The sequence below is a fragment of the Meles meles genome, chromosome 12 (genome assembly GCF_922984935.1).
Source record: "Meles meles chromosome 12, mMelMel3.1 paternal haplotype, whole genome shotgun sequence".
Lineage (NCBI taxonomy): Eukaryota > Metazoa > Chordata > Mammalia > Carnivora > Mustelidae > Meles > Meles meles.
In genome coordinates, this window is record NC_060077.1 from 74,735,132 (window position 1) to 74,756,891 (window position 21,760).

Below are 21,760 nucleotides of genomic sequence, written 5' to 3' on the forward strand. Positions count from 1 at the left end.
CAGCTAGCTGTGGGAATCAGCAATAATATCCTGCTTATCCTCTGCCTCTCTGCCTCTCTAGTGCTTTTCAAATCTTGCCTGATATGTCCCTTTCAGCTCTACTTTCTCACTGAATTGGCTGTGATAAGCTCGTCCCTTGATTTTTTTTTTCCTTTGGCCTCAGGCATGGTGCCGGCTTGAAAGCCTGAGGCATGCGCCCATCGGTTGCTCGTTTGACAACTACATGCTACACACAGTGTCACAGAAATATTCTCCAACAAATAATCATTCCGCTTCCCTTGCTAATATCTTAGTTTCTCTCTCTTTGAAACAATCCTATGACCCATTCGTTGATCTGCGTGGTATCTTCCAACTTTTGAAGTAAAGCCTTTAGAAATAGGATACAGGAAGGTGTACAAACTGGAGAAAGGGACGTAGGAGTGTCAGTGCGGTCTTAACTGACGGATGTGGCAGGGCACATTCTCTATGTGGCTGCGTCTCTGAGCCTGACCATCTTCCAGCTGGTACTCACTAGTGCGCTAATCCTTCGTGTTAGACAAGAAACCGGCCCCACTGAGCTTAAGGGACTCTCGTGTGTTAGCATTCGAGGAAATCCTAGTCACCCACAGAACTTCCACACACTCGACACTTAGTGAGGCTCTGGAGAAAAGAGAACTGTAAGCGAGGAAGGCATGGAACAGCCTCTTGGTCGAGCTACCCCAGGAAAGGCGTGGTGCAGGTGTAGCTCGGTAGAACACCAGTGGGGCCGGGCTCTGAGGCTGAGCTGAAAAAGACTCACAGACACGGAAGCGGGAGGGCATCAAAGCCAAACTGGCCCTACCCCACGAGAGCTTTAAGAACAGGGATGGGTTCACTAAACTAAGTTTAATTAACTCAACCATCTGTATGTAGCAGGGTGTTGTGTTTGTTCCGTTTTCCTCCTTGTGAGAAGAATGTTGGAGGGTTACATCGACCTGATGCACCGGGTTTCTGAGCACGTTGCTTCCTGAGAGAAAATGCCAGTCTTCTCCAAGTGCAACAGTGGGATCTGATGCTATTTTGAGAAACTCTTAAATTGACTTAAATCCTACTCTAAGCATTTTGTTAAGAGCTTGAGGGTTTTATTTAGAAAGAGTCGAGGCTGAACCCTGGGTATGATTTGTTTTTAAAATTAGGAAATGAATGAGAGAATAAATCACTCCATGAATGACTGGAAACCAAAGACAGTGGATTTATAGCTTCTGTGCTCCTGCCACTTTGATTTTTCCTCAGCCTTCACCCAAAGTCTCTTAATATTTACTGGCATATTTTCACAGTTTTGCTTCATATATCTTTCTCCTGTAACAGACCCATTGGCGTTCATCTCGGTCTCTTTGTTTGTAGTGTTAACAGAAGGAAAAAAGAAAAATTCTTCTCCTTCAGGATATTCCTGAGTTTTAATTTAGCTTTCCTTGATTTAACTGAGGATCCTTCCTCCTGATACCACCACCACTGAGGCTTTTAGAACAAATTAAATGATGCAGATGAAAGCAAAATCAATTCCAATCTGAGACAGAAATAAGGTTCCTTACAGAACTCTCAGAAAAATGAGAGTTTAACGTAATTAATAAAGTGAAATAAGAAACACCTTCCTGGGATCCTTCAATATCTCTTTATCTGTTGGTGCTGGAGAATGTAAATTATCTTTGCGTTGGGTTGGGCTCTTGAATTATACCCACTGGATTTGAAACATACTTTTGTGTACTATTGGTAACAGTTTATTCAAGTTAGTGTCCACACATTTTATTCTAAAATTTATCTATTTAATAATGATGTAGTTATCCGAATGATTCACTTTCCAGTTGGTAAGATCTTATTTTTGTAATATAAAAATAACTAACAGAAGTTAGAACCCAAGTTCTAGTTCTTTTTTTTTTTTTAATATTTTATTTATTTAACAGAGAGAAATCACAACTAGGCAGAGAGGCAGGCAGAGAGAGAGGAGGAAGCAGGCTCCATGCGGAGCAGAGAGCCCGACGTGGGGCTCGATTCCAGGACCCTGAGATCATGACCTGAGCCGAAGGCAGTGACTTAATCCACTGAGCCACCCAGGCGCCCCCCAAGTTCTAGTTCTAATTCTCCACTTCTTGGGTTAAATTAGTGGTGTTTAATTAAACGTAAAGGAAGACCTAATCCCTGAATGTCAGTTTCCTGAAATGAGAAACAGGGCTAAACAGAAACAGTACTTTCTATCATTCGCTCTATCTTAAAACATTGAAATTCCCCATGGAATACTATCAAATTACAGAATTGTATGGTAGCACTTAGCTTCAAACTAATATGAAATAAAAATAATTTTGCCTTTCTTTTTAGTTACCAACTTAAGTATTTTTTTTTGCTACTTTGAAGAGAATCCCCTTTCACATTTTGAATTAATGAAATTATAGTAGAATATTATAATGTAGAAAAATGTGTTTATGAAAGCTTAAATTAAAGGGGTTCTGTACCTTTTAATAAAATAATAACATTTTGTTAGGCAAAATATAGAACATGTGTCATTATAAGTTAGAATTTATCTATAGATACCAAAGACAAAATAGCTGACATTGAGAATATCCTGGAAACCCAGGACACATGGTTATCACATTTCTAAGGCAGCTACCTGGGTAGATAATAAACAACTTGTCTGAATACATTAAATTTAAATATGTAAATAAAATTCAAGGTTCACTTGATAGAGTCACCAGTTGACTAAGCCTCCTATTTGTAGATTTTAAATGTTAGTCCACATTCAAATCTTGACAAAAATAATTATCTCCACTACTGAGAGTCAAATGTTTAAACTCTTAAATGAGGGGCACCTGGGTGGCTCAGTCAGTTAAGCATCTGCCTTTGGCTCAAGTCATGATCCCAGAGTCCGGGGATCGAGTACTACATCGGGCTCTTTGCTCAGCAGAGAGCCTGCTTCTCCCTCTCCTTCTGCCTGCTGCTCCCCCTGCTTTTGTGCTCACTCTCTCTCTGTGTCAAAGAAATAAATAAAATCTTTAAAAATAAATAAATAATTTAAAAATCTTAAATGCAATCTACTGTAGGTTTGGTTACTTTCACTGATTTTTCAAATTTGTGACATCTTAATTGGTTTTCAGTATTCCACAGATGCAACCTATTTGGTCTTCAATATAGCTTAATTCTGCCACGGAAAATGCAGATTTATTTGAGTATCTAGAACACATGTTCCCTAGGATTCCGGTACAATTTTTTTTGTTTTTGTGGTGGTTGTTATTGTTGTTGGTTTGTTTTTGTTTGTTTTTGTTTTTGTTTTTTGTTTGTTTGTTTCCTTTTAATAGCAGTTAGTAGAATAAAAATAATCATTATAGAAAATTAGGAGGCTGAAAACATTTGTCAGAGATTTGGATGAAAGAAGTAGGACTTCTTCTTCTTCTACATAAGTAGTAGGTACTTATACATCCCAATATATTTTTTCCCCGTTAACTTGCATCATTTTTCACACTCAGTTTAGGCTTTCTTCCTTTCTGAGATCTTCTGTAAATCCCCAGTGGGGCAAAGTGTCCTTGCTTCAACCTCTCAGCAGATCTTGGGCACACATGTATCTCACCAGGAGAATTAGTACAGAGCTATTTGTCAGCCTCCTGTAAATAACTTGAACAGAGGATGCCTAAGCACAGAAGGGAATTTAATAACTTTTTGCAATGTAAAAAAATAATAATTTATTACAATGTGGCAAAAGAATCTATGAGATGATAGTATTTTAGAATTTCAAAGGGTGCAGCCTTGAATGAAATGGATCCTAACCCAGTGTTGGTTTTTACCCCTTCATATCCCAATTAAAAGTGAAAAGGAAACAAACTTTTCTTATAGTAATAGGTTATGTGCAAAGTAAGAAACAGGACAATCAAGAATCAGAGAACCCTGCAAAAAAAAATCCTTTGAAGTTGATAATGAAAATTTCTTATTATTTAATTCAAGGAATTACTATGTGCTTAGTATGTCATCTGCATGATACAAAGTAACAAATCTGATTAATGTTAACTCTTGAGCTAAAGATCTTTCTGCAATTCCCCCCACTTACTTCCTGATATCATTAAAAATGTTTCTGTTAGGGGCGCCTGGGTGGCTCAGTGGGTTAAAGCCTCTACCTTCGGCTCGGGTCATGATCCCAGTGTCCTGGGATGGAGCTCCACATCGGGCTCTCTGCTCAGCAGGAAGCCTGCTTCCTCCTCTCTCTCTCTGCCTGTCTCTCTGCCTACCTGTGGTCTCTGTCTGTCAAATAAATAAATAAAATCTTAAAAAAAAAAGTTTCTGTTAGAGGCAAGGCCTCCTATGATTTAGTCCCTGTACTTTTTTCAGTTTTACCAACTGCCAGTCCCTGTGGTTGCTCCTCCCTCCCACAATGCAGAAATTCACAGTAGCCATGCCATTTTCATTCATTCATTAAGCTCCCAATGTCTCACCTATCTTTGCATTCCTAGGGCTTACCAAATTTCTTGACATGTACTCAGTATTCTGTAAATGTTCACTGAGTAAATACATGAATAAATGTAAAACAATGGATGACATTCGTCAAGTGAAAGAAACAGAATTTCCTCCAGTTTCATGATGAGGTGGAGAGAGAACAAAACCATCAACACTTGATAATGCTGTGAACACAGAGCCTTTATTCAAGAATTCATGGGGGAGGAAGAGACCCTCGCCCGTCCTACAGCTATGTTTGGAAGTTGAAAGTTTACTGGTACCTGTGAGAAAAGATGCATATAGGGAGGGATAAATATGTGACATATTCTATATCTAATACAAAAACTAAGTTTAAAATAAAAACGAGGGGGCACCTGGGTGGCTCAGTGGGTTAAGCCTCTGCCTTCGGCCCAGGTCATGATCTCAGGGTCTGGGATCGAGCCCCACATCAAGCTCTCTGCTCAGCGTGGAGTCTGCTCCCCCCCCCCCCACTCTGCCTGTCTCTCTGCCTATCTCTGTCTGTCAAATAAATAAATAATTTAAAAAAAAAAAAAACCACGAGCCAAATTCACTAAGATAGTATTTCTCAAATTTCAGGTGCCTCTGATTTCCCTTGAGGGCTGTTAAACCACAGATTGCTGGGCCTTGCTCTCTCACAAGGCTCCCACACCTGCAAATTTCTGATCTGGGCTGGAGACCGGGAATGTGTGTTTCCAGCAGGTTCCCAGATGTTGCTGGTCCTGGGACCATACATACTTCAGGATCCATTGGGTCAGGTTCATCTGCATACAAATTTTGAAGATTCCAATGGTGAGAGAGGAGCTAGGGGGCCACAATGGGCAGCAGTCATGTCAGAGAACCAGCAGATGGACAGAAGGCTGGGATGACAATGTTTCTGCGGGTTTTAAGACAAATTTCAGGCAATTTAGTTATGAGCAGATGTCAGTTTTATTACCAACCTGCTGGATGGGCAGCTAGGCTACCACCAGCAGGGAAGGGAGGCTTCTCCAAGGTCAAAGATTTCTCTCTTGAGAAGATACGTTATAGAGAAAAAAAAGTAGTGAGTAGATGGTGTTTCATAGAACAGATACAAAAAGGAAACAAAGTCTGTTTAGTCTTTAGATTCTTGACTGACAGCTGAGCGGATGAGTAGCTTCTCAGGAAAGGTCTTCATCTGATTAAAACCCATCAGAAAAATATGTATGCATTTTATTGGGAATGATAATTTTTTTTCCCCAGGTGGAGGTTATACATCACACCATACAAAAAATCTCTACCTCAGTCAGGTTTGGAACTTTTTAAAATAAAATACATCTGGGGAAGCTTAGTACTGGGTTATGGGGGCTGGTGACTGAATGAATGAATGAATGAATGAACGAGCCATGTGTGTAAATGAGAAAATTCATAATTTATTTTTAGTTTCAAAGATTATTTGACACGTTTTCCCCCACAGGCTGTTTAAATATTGCATTATTATGAAAAGGTTAACCGTCTTATCCTAGATATGGGAACTGGTACTTCTCTGTATGCAGTCTTGTAGGCACTGGGATTAAAAAGTTATTTAGCATTTTGATTTGTTAGAAAGATAACAGGGTGAAATCTCCAAGTTCAAAAATGGCATTAAATTGTTCAAAGAAGTTACCAGGGGTAGATTACATAGAGAGCTGTGTGTGACTTGCAGATTGTTTCCTGTGGGCAGGTGAAGTAGAAGGAAATGAATTCAGGAGACGGATGGTTAGCAGAGAGTTATTATCTTAGACTCAAGAAAATGATCTAAGGGTTATTACAGACCATTGTCTCGAGTCAGTGTGGGACTGCTGCCAGGAAATCAGCAAAAGGTAAGTAGTTGTAGGGAAAACATTAGAACAGAAGATACTGCATTATTTCTCTGCTAAACTACTCGATAAATATTAAGTCTGGCGTTCTTTGTCTCCTCTCTTCAGCATGCTTCGAAAAAGACCAAAAAAATGTAAAACAAAATGACAACGACAAAAAACAGGTCACACTACTAAATATTCATTAATTGCCTCATATGCATAAAAGTCCATTTCAGCATTGGAAAACAGAGCCCCTTGCTGTGGCCTTGTACACGTTACAAAGTGTTTTCGCAAACTGCTTTCTTTGGACCATTTAGCAACCAAAATGCCATTCCTTGCAAGTGAGGAAGTAAGAAAGAGTTACTTCTCTGGGGTTCTGTAGAGGTCAGATCTGAATTCTGTCTTAGAAGAGACATTATTACCTCCCCCCCAATAATAAATAATAGAAGCTACAGGTGGGGATTTTAAAAAGTGGAGAATTGTAAAGCAGAGGTTGAAAACTTTCTGAAAAGAGGCAAGTAGTAAATATTTGAGGTTCGGTGAGACATGCAGGACACCTGGTCTTACAGCTACTCAACACACTGCAGTGTGAAAACAAATGAGCTCAGTAGGATTCCAACAAAATTTTGTTTACAAAATCAGGCCGTGGGCAGATTTGGTCTACAGGCCATAGTTTACTGACCCCTAGTGTAGAGAACGGTGAGCAGGAATATCATGCTACTTTATTTAGCCGGTAGGGAACATTTGTATCTCACTAGCCCCCCAAAGAGACTGCCACTGAAAAATGAATTTACTGTTGCTGAATTCTTACTGAGGAAAATAAGAGATATTTGAAGCCTACTTCTAAACTGTGTTTTCTCTTCAAAGGATGGGTCTTACTGTGTTTGCATCCAGAGGCACAAGTGCGTTATTCTCCTTAGAATGTACTCATATTACCTTTTGTCGTCAAATGGCACATTAAATTATACAGCTGAGCTATAGGCTTTCTTCTAAGCCCCAATCTTGGCTGGCACAAATTCTGGCCTTTTTATTTCTATTTGCCTTTTCAAAGCAACTCCTTCATTTATCTCCTAAACAGATGTTTCAGTCAAGTACCTTATGACTAGCTCTGAAGATTGGCATCTGGCTTCATCTAACCCATTGTCACCTTGTGTGAGAATTTGTAGCTGGTGAAGCTGGAGTCAGGCACTCTCTGGCAGGCAGCCAAGCCCTTGGGGATTTAGCACCACTGCTCCCATAATGTGGTGAAGCTCCAGGGGAGAGGAGGAAAGACAGCCAAGACATGCCTGCCAATTCTTGGATTTCATAGGTTTCCTCCTGGGAACACTCTTGTATCCTTCTCTGCTTCTAACTTGAATTGACCGAGAAATGAGAGGAAAGACCATTGAATAGACGCACTCACATTCACCTTCTAATTTTTGTTCCATAGGAAGCGGGCCACCCACAGTGTTGGAAAGAGGAAGGGCAGCCAGAAGGACCTCAGGCCCCCTGATCTTTGGATACATCATGAAGAAATGGAGATGAAAAATATCGAGAAGCCATCGGGTACTGATCCTGCAGGAAGGGACTCCCCCATCCAAAGCTGCCAAGACCTCACACCGGTCAGCCACAGCCAGTCAGAAACCCAGCTGGGCAGCAAAAGCACCTCTCATTCAGGTAGCTCTCCTGGGGCATCAGGACAAACCCCCCATTCTGAACCCCATGGGAAGTTTTCCACTCCCTTTTTGATTGGTTCATCCTTCCCTTCAATCTGCGGGTCATTTACCAATAGTTAAAATAATCTGATGTAAATTTGGTCACCTAGTTTCTTTTCCATCTTCCTATTACCTGCCTTTTATAATTGCAATGCCTCTTAAAACTTCTAAGAGGTAACAGGTGGGAAATACTGAAATGTGAAAGCCAAATGAATTTATTGTTTATTATTATGTGTATTTGTTAAATCTTGAACGAAAGCTTTGTCAAAGAAAATTTTAAGCTGTTTTACATTTTTTAATTCCTTATGTCTATGGATAATTGTAAGTTGATTTTAAATTTACTCTCAATTTCTTGCCTTAAAAAACATCACATTAGGAACACATGGCATATGAGCACATGGATTCTTCTGTTACTTTGGCCTTGATGACTGTGACGATCAACTTTCATCCCCATGCAATCACATTTTATGATCACGAGCCTGGCTTGGTAGAGTCTACGTGCAGGCTCTGCTGATATACAAAGTGATCACTATGAAAAAGCCTACTCTTTGATGATTAGGTGTAGAACAATCCGTATGCAGAAACAACCAAGAAATCTAGAAAGTGGTTGTAAGAGAGTTCATTTTCTGTTGATTCTTGTATTTTAAAAATGTTTATGGGAAGCAGAATAATCAACTCTCTTCAACACACACACACACACAACCTCTTGAGCTACTCATGATGTGTTTGCAGAATGAGTAGCTGTTGTTTTTAAACTGAATTAAAATATTTTAGTTATTTGAATGTGTAACTGGTTTACTAGACTTTTTTAGCTTAGAGTTATTTAAACAAGGAATTCACTTACTGATTTTCAATCATTGTTGAGTGTTCTTTTTCTAGCTCTTAAAAAATATCTCAAGCAGATTCCCTAACTCTTCCATCAATTTTCAGTTGTTAAACTACATTCTAGCTCTATTAAAAATTGTGATATGAAATTTAAAGTTTCTTCTTCCCTTATGGCCAGCTCACCTTTGGCTCTGAGGACTGGGGTCATAATTTGTTGTTTAAAGCCTCCAGCACCTTGAAGGGAAAGGGAGTGGTGGGGGGTGGGGCAGAGGAGGGGGCACAGTCTGTTTCAGAAACGCCCTTTTTTTTTTTAATCTTTTTTTTTTTTAAGATTTTATTTATTTGACAGAGAGAGATCACAAGTAGGCAGAGAGGCAGGCAGAGAGAGAGAGAGAGGGAAGCAGGCTCCCTGCTGAGCAGAGAGCCTGACGCGGGACTCGATCCCAAGACCCTGAGATCATGACCTGAGCCGAAGGCAGTGGCTTAACCCACTGAGCCACCCAGGTGCCCCTGTTTCAGAAACCCCTTAATTCATTCCTCCTACCCATCTGTTCTTCCTAGTTGTATAGGAGGATGGGGAGGGGAGATGAAGAGGGAAGCAGCAGGGAGGGAGGAGAGAAAGGATAGTTTGAAGTTTGGTGCTGCTTTTTGTGCCCATGGGCTGTCCTCATGTGGCATCCAAATTCTCCCTTGTGAAACACAAGCAAGTATGAATTCTTTATGCGACCCTGTGGGATTCTTCCACTGGCCAATTCCATGACGTGAGATGTCAAGTCAGGGCTTAACCCACTCCTACTGGGAACAGCTGTGTCAGCCTCACTGTCCCCTGCTGGTCAGCTGCATTTGAGTGAATTCCAGGAAGATGACTTAAGCTTGAGCAACTTTTCAAGTGCTCACTTGACCCAGGCCAAATGATGAGAGAGCTTGTATTCCAACCCTGGCCCTCTTTCAGTCTGCTCTCTTTAATAACTTCTTTCTCTGTTTAAATAGACACAGGGTAGACCAGCAAGCCTGCCGCCTGAGCAGACTAATACCTGGAGGATGAATGAAAGGTGGACGTTTTTTGCAAGAACCTCCACACTTTACAGATGCTTATTCTGACTGTTTTGGTTTCTGGAGGGCACCAGAAGGACAGCCTCCCACTGGAGAGGATAGTACTGCCTCTCAGCCCTCAGAAGGTTTTACCGATTATTTCTAGGATTTCTCCTTCTTTGCATTTCCCTTTATCTTTTATATACTGAAATGACATTTTGGGACAGCCAGACTACTTTTGATCATTTAATAAGTCCTGGGAGAATCTTAACTCCAAACAATGGCTGTTTTCTTTTTTTTTAATTGTGTTATGTTAGTCACCATACAAAACATCATTAAATTTTGATGTAGTGGTCCAAGATTCATTGTTTACATGTAACATCCAGTGCTCCATACAATATGTGCCCTCCTTAATACCAACCACCAGGCTCACCCATCCCCCCACACCCCTCCCCTCTAAAACCCTCAGTTTGTTTCTCGGAGTCCACAGTCTGTCATGGTTCATCTCGTCCTCCAGTTTCCACCCCTTCACTGTTTTCTTTCTCCTAATGTCCTCCATGCTATTCCTTATATTCCACAAGTAAGTGAAAACACTTGATAATTGACTCTCCCTGCTTGACTTGTTTCACTCAGCATAATCTCCAGTCCCATCCATGTTGATGCAAATGTTGGGTATTCATCCTTTCTGATGGCTGAGTAGTATTCACAATGGCTATTTTCTTTAGAATGAGAGGATACTTTTGCCTGTTTTTATTTGAAGACCTACTTGCCAATTCTATAGTAAAAGGAAAAGCAGCACTCAAAATCCTGCTGGGTATATTTTACATTATAACAAGCGTTCTCTATACTCTCCTGGTTAAAAGAACAAAATTCCATGTCAATGAATAGTATACTCTTAAGTGGTCTTGTCTACTAGGAAACTTTAAAAATATTTTACATTTGGGGTAGACTTTCTTTTTTTGTGCATGATTTTAGATAATCTTAGGAGGCTTAGTCCGCTCTTCTCTTTTTTGTATGGTTTTCTCAGATATTTAACTTCCCACAAACACTCTGTGGCAGCAACTTGAGTTATCTTGGCTAGAAAATATTATTTATTTCTGTACTTCCAGAAGATTCAAAATTTGTTGCATTCTCTCTCTTTCAATTGTGCCTTAGGTGTATAATTTGCATAGTTTTATTGTGTTTTTGGTCTGTGTAATTCTTTGGAGGATGTGTGGACAGATTCAGATCTAGGCAATTGTCTTTATCATGACTGTGTAGAAATTTCCACCAACATTATTTTAAATTTTGAATTTTATTAACTACTATTTTAACCAAAAAAGAATACATCTATGTAATTTTAGAAGAAAGAAAATAGTACAAAAAGTCGTGTAAAATAATACCCAAAGGAACAAAAAGTGTGTTTGCCTTTTCACCATCCCCAAATTCCTTATCCCTTTCATGAAAGGACAGCAATGTTGAGAATTTTGTTTGTAACCTTTCTGTACAGATATATATGGACACACATTTATACAGATATATAAACACACCTATATACATATGCATTATATGCAGATATATAACGTATAGACGTATACCACGTACAGATACATATGTTTATATACAGATGTACATGCAAAGAAATGTGGATATACACAATATGCCTTTATATGTGTATTACACAAATGGGCACATATGGTGCTCTTCAGAACTTCAGTTTTATTGTTTTCAACATATACTTTTGTTAACATTTTAAATCTACACATATATTTCTTTTTATTTTTGGTGATTCTTTAGTGTGATATTTTATGGAATCATAATAAATTTATATAAATATACCTAGCCTTACTTTTGAAAAATATAGTTCATTCCCTGTGTTTTTATCATAAGATATAATGCCTTTGGGCCTTAAGTACTAGTTGCGTAAATTGTGGTAAATTCATACAACGAGATAGCTATGGAACTGTTAAAAATGATAAAACTGGGGCACCTGGCTGGCTCAGTCAATAGAGCATGTGACTCTTGATCATGGGGTCACAAGTTCAAGCCCCACATCGGGCATCCAGTGTGCTTAAAAAAATAAAACTAAATAAATAAAATAAAATGGGTGATGCTCATGAATATAGAAGTATGAGTGGTTTAAAATAAATAAATAAATGTTATAAAACTGACTTGACAGAGAAAGATGTTCTTAGTATTTTCCTAAGACGGTAACAAAAGAGTATGTATGATGAAATGCCACTTAAGTGCAAAATATGCATGTTAATATCTACCTTTGGACTTTCCATTTAAACACATAGGCAAACCTTGTGCAGAACAAAACATGAATAATGGTTCTTTCTGAATAACGGGGTTATGGTAAATTGTATTAATGTTTGTGCAATGAGACTGTATTGATTGGGTAACCAAGAAAGTAGATATAATAATTTAAAACCTGAATAAAATGAAAAAGGCATCAGTGTGCCTAGCTAGAAATTATGTAAAGTATCACAACATTGAAGAAGGTGTGTCTCTCAGGAATATTGTTTTTCCTGTAGGTCAAGACACTGAAGAAGCAGGGAGCTCCATGTCCACTCTGGAAAGGTCACTGGCTGCACGACGAGCCACTCGAGCCAAGCTTATGATTCCTATGGATGCCCAGTCCAACAATCCTGGTGGGTAAAGATTGGTACCACAAAGAAGAAATAAAGTGTTTTCTGTTTTCATCTTTTCTGTATCAAATTATCAAAAATATTTAGAGTTTTAGAAAGGAAATCTTGCTTTTCATAATTCCCTTTCTCTGCCTCCAAATTTGATCCTCCTTCTGTTTTCCCTGTTTCAATAAGTGCTACGGTTCATCCATTTATTTTTGTTCAAAACTCGAGTTTCATGCTCTTTTATCCAAGTTTCATCACATCCCAAATTAAATCTATCATCAATCTTTTTTTTAAAAGATTTTATTTATTTATTTGACAGACAGAGATCACAAGTAGGCAGAGAGGTGCAAGCAGGCTCCCTGCTGAGCAGAGAGCCCGATGTGGGGCTTGATCCCAGAACTCTGGGATCATGATCTAAGCCGAAGGCAGAGGCTTTAACCCACTGAGCCACCCAGGCGCCCCAGTCATCAATCTTACAGTTCTTGCTTACAATACCTGTCCCAAATCCAACCTTCTTCCCATCTCTACTGCTCTGTCCTAAACTATGCCACTACCAACCATTTCAGATTATAGACTATAGCTCTAAGCTTGTAACTAGTCCCTTTTCTTTAGTTCTTTCCCCTACAGTAAGTTATCTACAAAGCAGCCTTACAATGTGTGAATGAGATCATGTCACTTTGACTTCCCATCAAATGTAGAATAAAATCCATGATTTTACCATGTCCTACAGGCCCGTGTGATAAAACTTCTGGACACATCCCTCACGTCAACTCCTGCTACTACTCTAATCCATTTCAGCCTCATACCCTTCCTCTCTGTTCTTTGGATCATAGCACACATTCAAACTCACTTGCTGTTCTCTTTCCCTGGATTTCTTTTCATAGGTATTTACATGGCTTTTTTTTTGTTCCATTTTATTTATTTTTTTCAGTGTAACAGTATTCATTGTTTTTGCACAACACCCAGTGCTCCATGCAAAACGTGCCCTCCCTATTACCCACCACCTGTTCCCCCAACCTCCCACCCCTGACCCTTCAAAACCCTCAGGTTGTTTTTCAGAGTCCATAGTCTCTTATGGTTCGCCTCCCCTTCCAAATTTTTTTTTTTTAATAAACATATAATGTATTTTTATCCCCAGGGGTACAGGTCTGTGAATCGCCAGGTTTACACACTTCACAGCACTCACGATAGCACTTACCCTCCCCAATGTCCATAGCCCCCTCCCCCTCTCCCAATCCCACCTCCCCCCAGCAACCCCCAGTTTGTTTTGTGAGATTAAGAGTCATTTATGGTTTGTCTCCCTCCCAATCCCATCTTGTTTCATTTATTCTTCTCCTATCCCCCTACCCCCCCATGTTGCTTCTCCATGTCCTCATATCAGGGAGATCATATGATAGTTGTCTTTCTCCAATTGACTTATTTCACTAAGCATGATACGCTCTAGTTCCATCCACGTCGTCGCAAATGGCATGATTTCATTTCTTTTGATGGCTGCATAGTATTCCATTGTGTATATACCACATCTTCTTTATCCATTCATCTGTTGATGGACATCTAGGTTCTTTCCATAGTTTGGCTATTGTAGACATTGCTGCTTATAAACATTCGGGTACACGTGCCCCTTCGGATCACTATGTTTGTATCTTTAGGGAAATACCCAGTAGTGCAATTGCTGGGTCATAGGGTAGCTCTATTTTCAACATTTTGAGGAACTTCCATGCTGTTTTCCAGAGTGGTTGCACCAGCTTGCATTCCCACCAACAGTGGAGGAGGGTTCCCCTTTCTCCGCATCCTCGCCAGCATCTGTCATTTCCTGACTTGTTAATTTTAGCCATTTTGACTGGTGTGAGGTGATATCTCATTGTGGTTTTGATTTGTATTTCCCTGATTACATGGCTTTTTTTTTTTTCATTCAAGTCTGTGTTCAATGGCCACCACCACAGGTCTTCCCTAACCATTGTCTAACACAGCAGTTTGGGTCACTCTCTGTTCTATTTATTCTGCTTTATTAATTATTATTAATGTGGATGACCATCTTTATTAATGTGGATGACCATCATGCTTGCATTTTTGTGTTTGCTTGTTTATTGTGTGATCCCCATATTGTAGACTCTGTGAGAGTAGAGATTTTGCCTCTTTGATCACCTCATATCTTTGGGGACCCTGGGTGGCTCTGTTGGTTAAGTGTCTACCTCCGGCTCAGGTCATGATCCCAGGATCCTGGGATCGAGTCCTGCATCGGGGTCTCTGCTCAATGGAGTGTCTGCTTCTCTCTCTACCCCTTCTCCCTGATAGTAATCTCTCTCTCTCACACACACCCTGTCTCTAAAATAAATATATAAAATCTTAAACAAACAAACAAACAAACAAAAACACACCTCATATCCTCAATGCTCAGGACAGAGCCTGGCACAATTGGCAGGCTCCAGTGGAGACAAATTAGGTGAATGAATTAATAGCTGCTTCTTTCTACTTTACTAGATATCATGTTTCCTCCATGCTCTAATAGAGCTCTCAGTCTTACTCTAATAAGTACAAAAATTTTTATGGAATTTGTAATGAATTCCAACTGTTCAACTCATGGGTTAGATATAATTAGTATGCCTATTTCACTAATAAGAGAACTGAGGCTTAGAAACTTTAAGTACCTAGCTTTTAGTCATACAGCAACGAAGCTGCAGAACCAGAATTTGGACTCAGAAGGTCTGGCTTCAGAGTTCTGAGCTCCTAATCACTAAGCTCCCTGCTGTACTACTCTGTGAAGCCATTGTCCTTCTTTCATTCCTTTTACTACATAGAGAGGCGCTGTAACCCTCCAACTACTTTCCTCTTACAACAAAGTTCTGTATGTGCTAATCTTCTATAGTTTTCTTCTTAAAAATCATTGTACTTCATGGGTCAACTATACTCAAATTAAAAAAAAAAAAATCTTCCATGGACCTTTATGTTCTATGCATAACTTCCTTATCCAGTAAGTTCCCATAAATTGTTGATTTGATTTTTCTTCTACTGTGTCTTTTCAATCCCTAGCTACCTTCCTATTCCCCAGAGTCAAATATTAATTCTCTTCTTCATGACCTCACACCTGAATTGTCAAACAGCTTCATAATGAGTCTTAGGCCTTTCTAACATCTTCCAGATGGCTATGTATCCTGCTTCTTAGACGTCTTACTAAAACAACTTAAATAAGGCATTCATTCTATAAATTTTTGCAAAGTCTCCCCATTGTCTGTTAAGAAAAAATAACCACGAACCACTGAGCATCTCACATCTGAAACTACTCTCCTGTTGCTATGCCTACATGGAGGGATAGATGGATGGATGGATGGATGGATGGATGGATGGATGGATGGATGGTTGGTTGGATGGATGGATGGATAGATAATAGATAGATAGATAGATAGATAGATAGATATAGAAAGATATACAGATATATTTGAGACTCCTGTCAGGCTAGACTAATTGCCAGTCCATAAATATAATTGCCCTTTCTTTGTTTTTTTTCCCTCTGAACATTGCTCTCCTTTTGGAATGACTCATTGGCTCTCTATCTAACAAAGTTGTATGCATCACTCTCAAAGTGATACTCTCATAAATTCTTTCTTCTGAATGTTGTATCCAAAAATGATGGCTTCCTTTCTCATGTTTGAATAACATTTCTTTCTAATGCATTTGTGGCATTAATTATAGATAATGCTGCCTCATATGCTTAGGTATTCAAGTCCAAATCTTTCCTCTTCTAACAGATTGTGAATTACTTCATGATGGGGAAGGAATGTATCTAATTCATCTTCACATTCATACATTGTATAGCTCAATACTAGCACAAAATTGGTGCTTGCTAAATATCTGTCAAATGACTGAATGAATAAGTAAATGCTTTATAAGAATGCCTTCTATTTGTAACACATGAGTTTAGGGAACTTTTTTTAAATTGGCTACAGTTAGAAAATACTCTAATAAGATTTTATGATATATTAAGGGCAATTAAAATTATTTTTGTTAAATAGGAAATGAAATAATGAGCTTAGAAAGTAGGAAAAATGAAATGAAATCTAACAAATATTGAGAATTTCTGAATATTATTCACTTGCTAAATACCTTGCTAATTACTATTTCATTAAGTCCTCACAACATTATCATGTGGTAAGATTATCCTGATTTTGCAGACAGCAAAGAAAGACTCAGATAGCTTACTGACTCACCAGGCGATACCTGGGCAACCTCTGAGCTTCTATGAGATACTGCTTTCTCAAGTATAAGGATGCCTTGAATGCCTTGTATTATTGGTATCCTTTTTTTTTTTTTTAAGATTTTTTTGACAATAGCACCTCCAGTTTACAAACAGGCAAACTAAGATTCTGAGAGTATGAACCCGAAACCTGAGCTTGATCTGGCTACCACACGGTGCTGCCTTATGTTGTCACCTGGAGCTCTGGGTTGCTCTATTTTCTTGCCTAAAACGACAAAACTTTCCTTATTCCTAGAGTCCTACTCTACATGAATGGGGGCCCTGAAATGACCAGCAATTAATTTTGCTGTTATTTTTTTAAATTATCATATAATGTGGGCATATTATTTTAAACACTTAAATAGCTTTGCAAAATGTATAAGGACTTTGTAACCCAGCGACCCTGTTCTTTTACCTATTTTGCTCTTCTCTATCTACCCAGCAGAAAAACGTAATATGTTCATCGAAAGACACATACAAGAACGTGTGTGCAGTCCTTCTCCTCATGTCACATCTTTATTACATTGTGACATATTCACACAGTGGGGTGCCATGCATCATTCAACAAACTAAAATGCCACAAAGAATAGATTGTAAGACAGAAACTTAACATATCTGTGTGATTCAACTTATGTAAAATTTAAAAACTGGCAAAGTGATCTATGGGGTTAGAATTCTGAAGAGGAGTTACTCTTGATGCGAAGTGATTAGTGAGTGACCGGAAGAGAACAAGGAAAACTTCTGATAATGTTCTGTTTCATCCCCTGGATATGGTTACAAGGCATTTCACTTTGGAAAATCACTGAGCCCTACTTTGGATATTCCAAGTTTCCAGTACATATATTATACTTAAATAAAATTCCAATAAGAAATGAAGAATTGATAGAAAATACACCTTTTGAAATAACTTTGTCACATTATATTCTTTGTCATCTCCAAGCTCTGTGTTGGCAAAACTCGATCTAATGAAAGGAAATTACTTCAACGTATAATCAAAGTTGATTTTAAAATAAATTCTTCAGCTTTCTAATAAATAAAATAGGCTCTTTGCAACTGACATGATGGATGGGCTTTAGATAGCTCTGCTGAACAAATTGTAGATCTCTATCTTGGCAGAGCAATGATTTCATGCAGAATAGAAGATGCATTTTCTGATGGCCCCACTTGCGGTTCTTTAGATTTATCAAGTCTTCTCTATCAAGGCTTGTATAAACCACATCATAGCGCCATGCTGATTTCTAGTCACGGGTATGAAGCTGTTTGTTGTTCCACTTAAGAATCATTAGTTTTGTAAGACTATTTTTCCCCTCTTCCTTGACATTTCTCATCATGCTCTATAAACTCTAAATTAGCAGATCAAATATAGACTATCTGAAGTGGTTTTTCGTTTTTTCAAATCCGTGGGGAAATGTATTTAGTTTCATTGGAGCGCAAAAATCAGTTTGTCTACGATAATGTAGACAATTGGTTGAAAACATGATGTGGCATATGTGACTTCTTACCCCTAAACACATTTCACAGCTACATAAGCTAATGCTTGCGAGAAGCATACCAGCTCAGAACACAGGCAAGAGAACCCAGGTATTTGATTTTAGGATCCAGTGCACTTTGTTGTAAAATGGTGGCAAAGACTGACTATTTTTACAAAGGCCAGAAGAATTATATTACATATGAAATTACTTATAAGAAATCAGGAGCATCAAGTCTAACTTTCCTGAATTTGTAACGCCTATATAAGGGTCAGATGCTCGGTTTCCAGGAATCAGACTCTGAGACAGAATTTCAAATCAGGCAGTTTATTAGCAAGTGCTTTCTGGAATAATACCTGAGAGGGTAAAGGATGCAGGATTGGGAGGAGGGAGAAATGGAATTGGTGGTGCAGTTTAATGGGGATTTCAGCTGACCCCACAGGTTGCTCTACTGATGGATCGTCCTTCAGAGTTGTCCCAAAGGAGGCTTCTGGACTTGGTCTCCAATCTTTGTCTGGATTTTGATGCAGGCTTTCCCCCAAACCCCCGTAAGTTCTGGGGTATAATCTTGGGCGAGCAACTTCTTTGGCTAAGAGCCATTCCTGGAAAGATGTAGATTTACTTACATTTCTAGTATTTTATTACTTGATGGAACATAAGTATTTGTTCGACCTTGGATCCCCTTTCCATTTTCAACTTGTGTTTTCTTGTGGAAAGTGCTGGAGGGGAATCAGAACTAGGAGAGATTTGGATTGAAGCAGATGGCCTTTAAGATCACATGAGTTAAAAAGAATTCTGATAATTTAATGTATGAGAGTTTATTAGGCAGAATTTTATTGAATTTCATTTTTTTCTGTACATCTTTGAGAGAAAAAATATACCATCAGCTCTTAAAGGAAAAAGAAGTGTCAAAAAAGTGGCCTGAAGCATCTAGTAAAAAGACTGAGGCAAAGGAAGGCATAGAGTTTTTCTTTTTTGATAGCTTAGGACCTGCTTATGACTATTGGTTTGGGGCTTTCTAGAGCATTTACTGTGAAAGCCAACTCTTTCTTTCCCCCCATTCCCACCATCTGCTTTAGTCACTTGATTGCAAAACTCAAATGATGGGTTGGAGAAGCTATTAAGAAGTGAAATAAAGCTGCATGAGAAAAAGCAGATTTTAAAAACCAGAGTTTTGTTGGCTCGAGGCATCGTGCTACCAGAAGGCCATCTTATACCCACATATGAGGATACTTGTAACCTCTGAAACATTTGCTTCTAAGTCAGAATCCTTGTGTGAGCCTTGGATTCATGGTGTAAGAAGCCAGTATCCTAAGACTGGTCCTTACTTAACAGATTGTAGAACTGGGCAATCATTCCATCACCCTGCAGGCCCTGTGAATGCCCACATCTGACCAAGAGTGATTTTCTTAGGAATAATGAGTGCAAACAACTGTTCTGGGACCATTGTAAATACCAACACATACAAGTTTTCAACTATTCAGAACCATGGGAGCAGTGGCAAGAAAGAGAAAGTTAAAAGCTCATTTAAATTTGCATTAGAAATGAGGTCACTGTTTAATATGTTTGTGATTCCAAATAATAATTTGATCATTACATTATTAAGAGCAAAATTTGTTCTTTGACTCTTGAAGGGCATACTTCATTCTTCTTCTTACTATGAGTTTCTGCAAGAGGTAGTATTTTTATGTTTCTCTCTAGGTCCCACAGTGCTGTGTAAATGGCTTTGCAGAGCAGTTGTTAATGAATGAGAGTTGAAAACCCAGAGGTTGTTTCTTCATTGTTCCATAAGCAAATGACTTATTAAATGAAATCAATTGATTGGTAATTCCACTGGATTAGCAAAATCAGCAGGTCTGTAGGATTGTGCAGACAAAGTCAAGATATGGCCTTTAAGCTCAAAAGGGTACCTCTGGGAGTATGCAATTGTGTTTTTAGGGAGGATTTTGCAAAGCAAAAAAAATGGTTTATCAGAGATACATAAATAATCAGAATATTTCTGATGAAGAACTGGTAAAGGTAAAAAATTTTGGGTGATGGAATACAAAAGAATACAAACATAGCTTTTGGAAAAGCTTCCTAAAGCAGTATGAAAAATAAGAATCCCTTGCTTTTTAAGATTTGTGTCTTAATGTCTTAGAGATTTCTACAACAAAATATCCCATCTTTTACCAAGACCTTTCTCATCTGAGTAAGTCTTTTGGGCAGTCTGGGGTAACTTATAGAAGACTAAAGCAGATATCCTCACCGTGTATTGAGAAAGTCAGAGATCTGCAGAAAAGGGACCAGTGTGGTGACTCAAGCTCATCTCAAAGGATTCCTTCAGGCCCAGATCAGAGGCTCCCTTTCCTGTGGTCTCATCTTCTGTCTGATACTGATGGTATCGACATGTACACTTGAATGTTTACTACTTCAGATTTCCAGACTTCTAGCTGTATCTTGTTGAAGAAAATCTCAGTTGAGAAGGTCAGACAGAAGGGAGAAAGGCTGAAGGAGCCACTAAAGGTTTCCAAGTCCCCTGCTCACAGGGTCCTCCCTCTGATCTCGGTACATCCTCATGGCCACCCTGTGGTCACTTCCATATCACACCTCATCTCCAGGCTGGCTAGGTCTAAATAAATGAGGCCTTCCTTTAGCTCATGAAGGACAGAACAAAAATTTGGTAATTCTACCAACCTAGATTTTGTTTTATAATCATAATTCCAGTTATGTTCCCCTGCCGGGGAAGACTTTTCCTGTCTAATCTCAAAAATCTTAGCATCAGGGGCTCCTGGGTGGCTCAGTGGGTTAAAGCCTCTGCCTTCGGCTCAGGTCATGATCCCAGGGTCCTGGGATCGAGCCCCACATTGGGCTCTCTGCTCCGCAGGGAGCCTGCTTCTTCCTCTCTCTCTCTGCCTGCCTCTCTGCCTACTTGTGATTTCTCTCTGTCAAATAAATAAAATATTAAAAAAAAAAATCTTAGCATCACATTTCCCTCAGGTTCAAATTTGAGTTAAAACCTACCATTTAAGGGTGTCTGGGTGGCTCAGTTGATTAAGCATCTGCCTTTGGCTCAGGTCATGATCCCAGGTCCTGGGATCAAGTTCTGCATCGGGCTCCTCACTCACCAGGAAGCTCTGCCTCTCCCCTTCCCCTGCTTGTGCTCTCTCTGAGACAAGTAAATTTAAAAAAATCTTTAAAAAAAAATAAAAATAAAAGAGTGAGGGAGAGGACAATTTTTTTCTTTTTATGTCTTTTATTTCAAACCAGAAAACCAATTTTAATGAATGCTTTCATATAACAATGTCATTTTTCAGAGAACAAAGTTTTTTTTTTACTTTTTAATTTAAATTCAATTTAATTAACATAGACTGCATTATTAGTTTCAGAGGTAGAATTTAGTGATTCATCAGTTGCATATAACACCCAGTGCTCATTACTTCAAGTACCCTCCTTAATGCCCTCAGCCAGTTACCCCATCATTCCACACACCTCCCCGCCAGCAACCCTCAGTTTGTTTCCTATAATTAAGTCTTTTGTGGTTTGCCTCCCTCTGTTTTCATCTTATTTTATTTTTCCTTCCTTTCTCCAATGTTCACGTGTTTTGCTTCTTAAATTCCACTTGGGAGTAAAATCGTATGGTATTTGTCTTTCTCTGGCTGACTTA

The 21,760-nt window shown here is 39.0% G+C and overlaps 1 protein-coding gene across 1 annotated transcript in view; it reads left to right on the forward strand.

Annotated features, from left to right (window-relative positions):
• The window catches only part of DCC (DCC netrin 1 receptor), a 1,182,017-nt gene that overhangs the window by 1,105,804 nt on the left and 54,453 nt on the right, over positions 1–21,760 (forward strand). The window contains exons 24-25 of the mRNA XM_046024141.1: positions 7,678–7,904; positions 12,316–12,432. Coding sequence (XP_045880097.1) covers positions 7,678–7,904; positions 12,316–12,432 — 344 coding nt within the window. The remainder of the gene's footprint in view (positions 1–7,677; positions 7,905–12,315; positions 12,433–21,760) is intronic.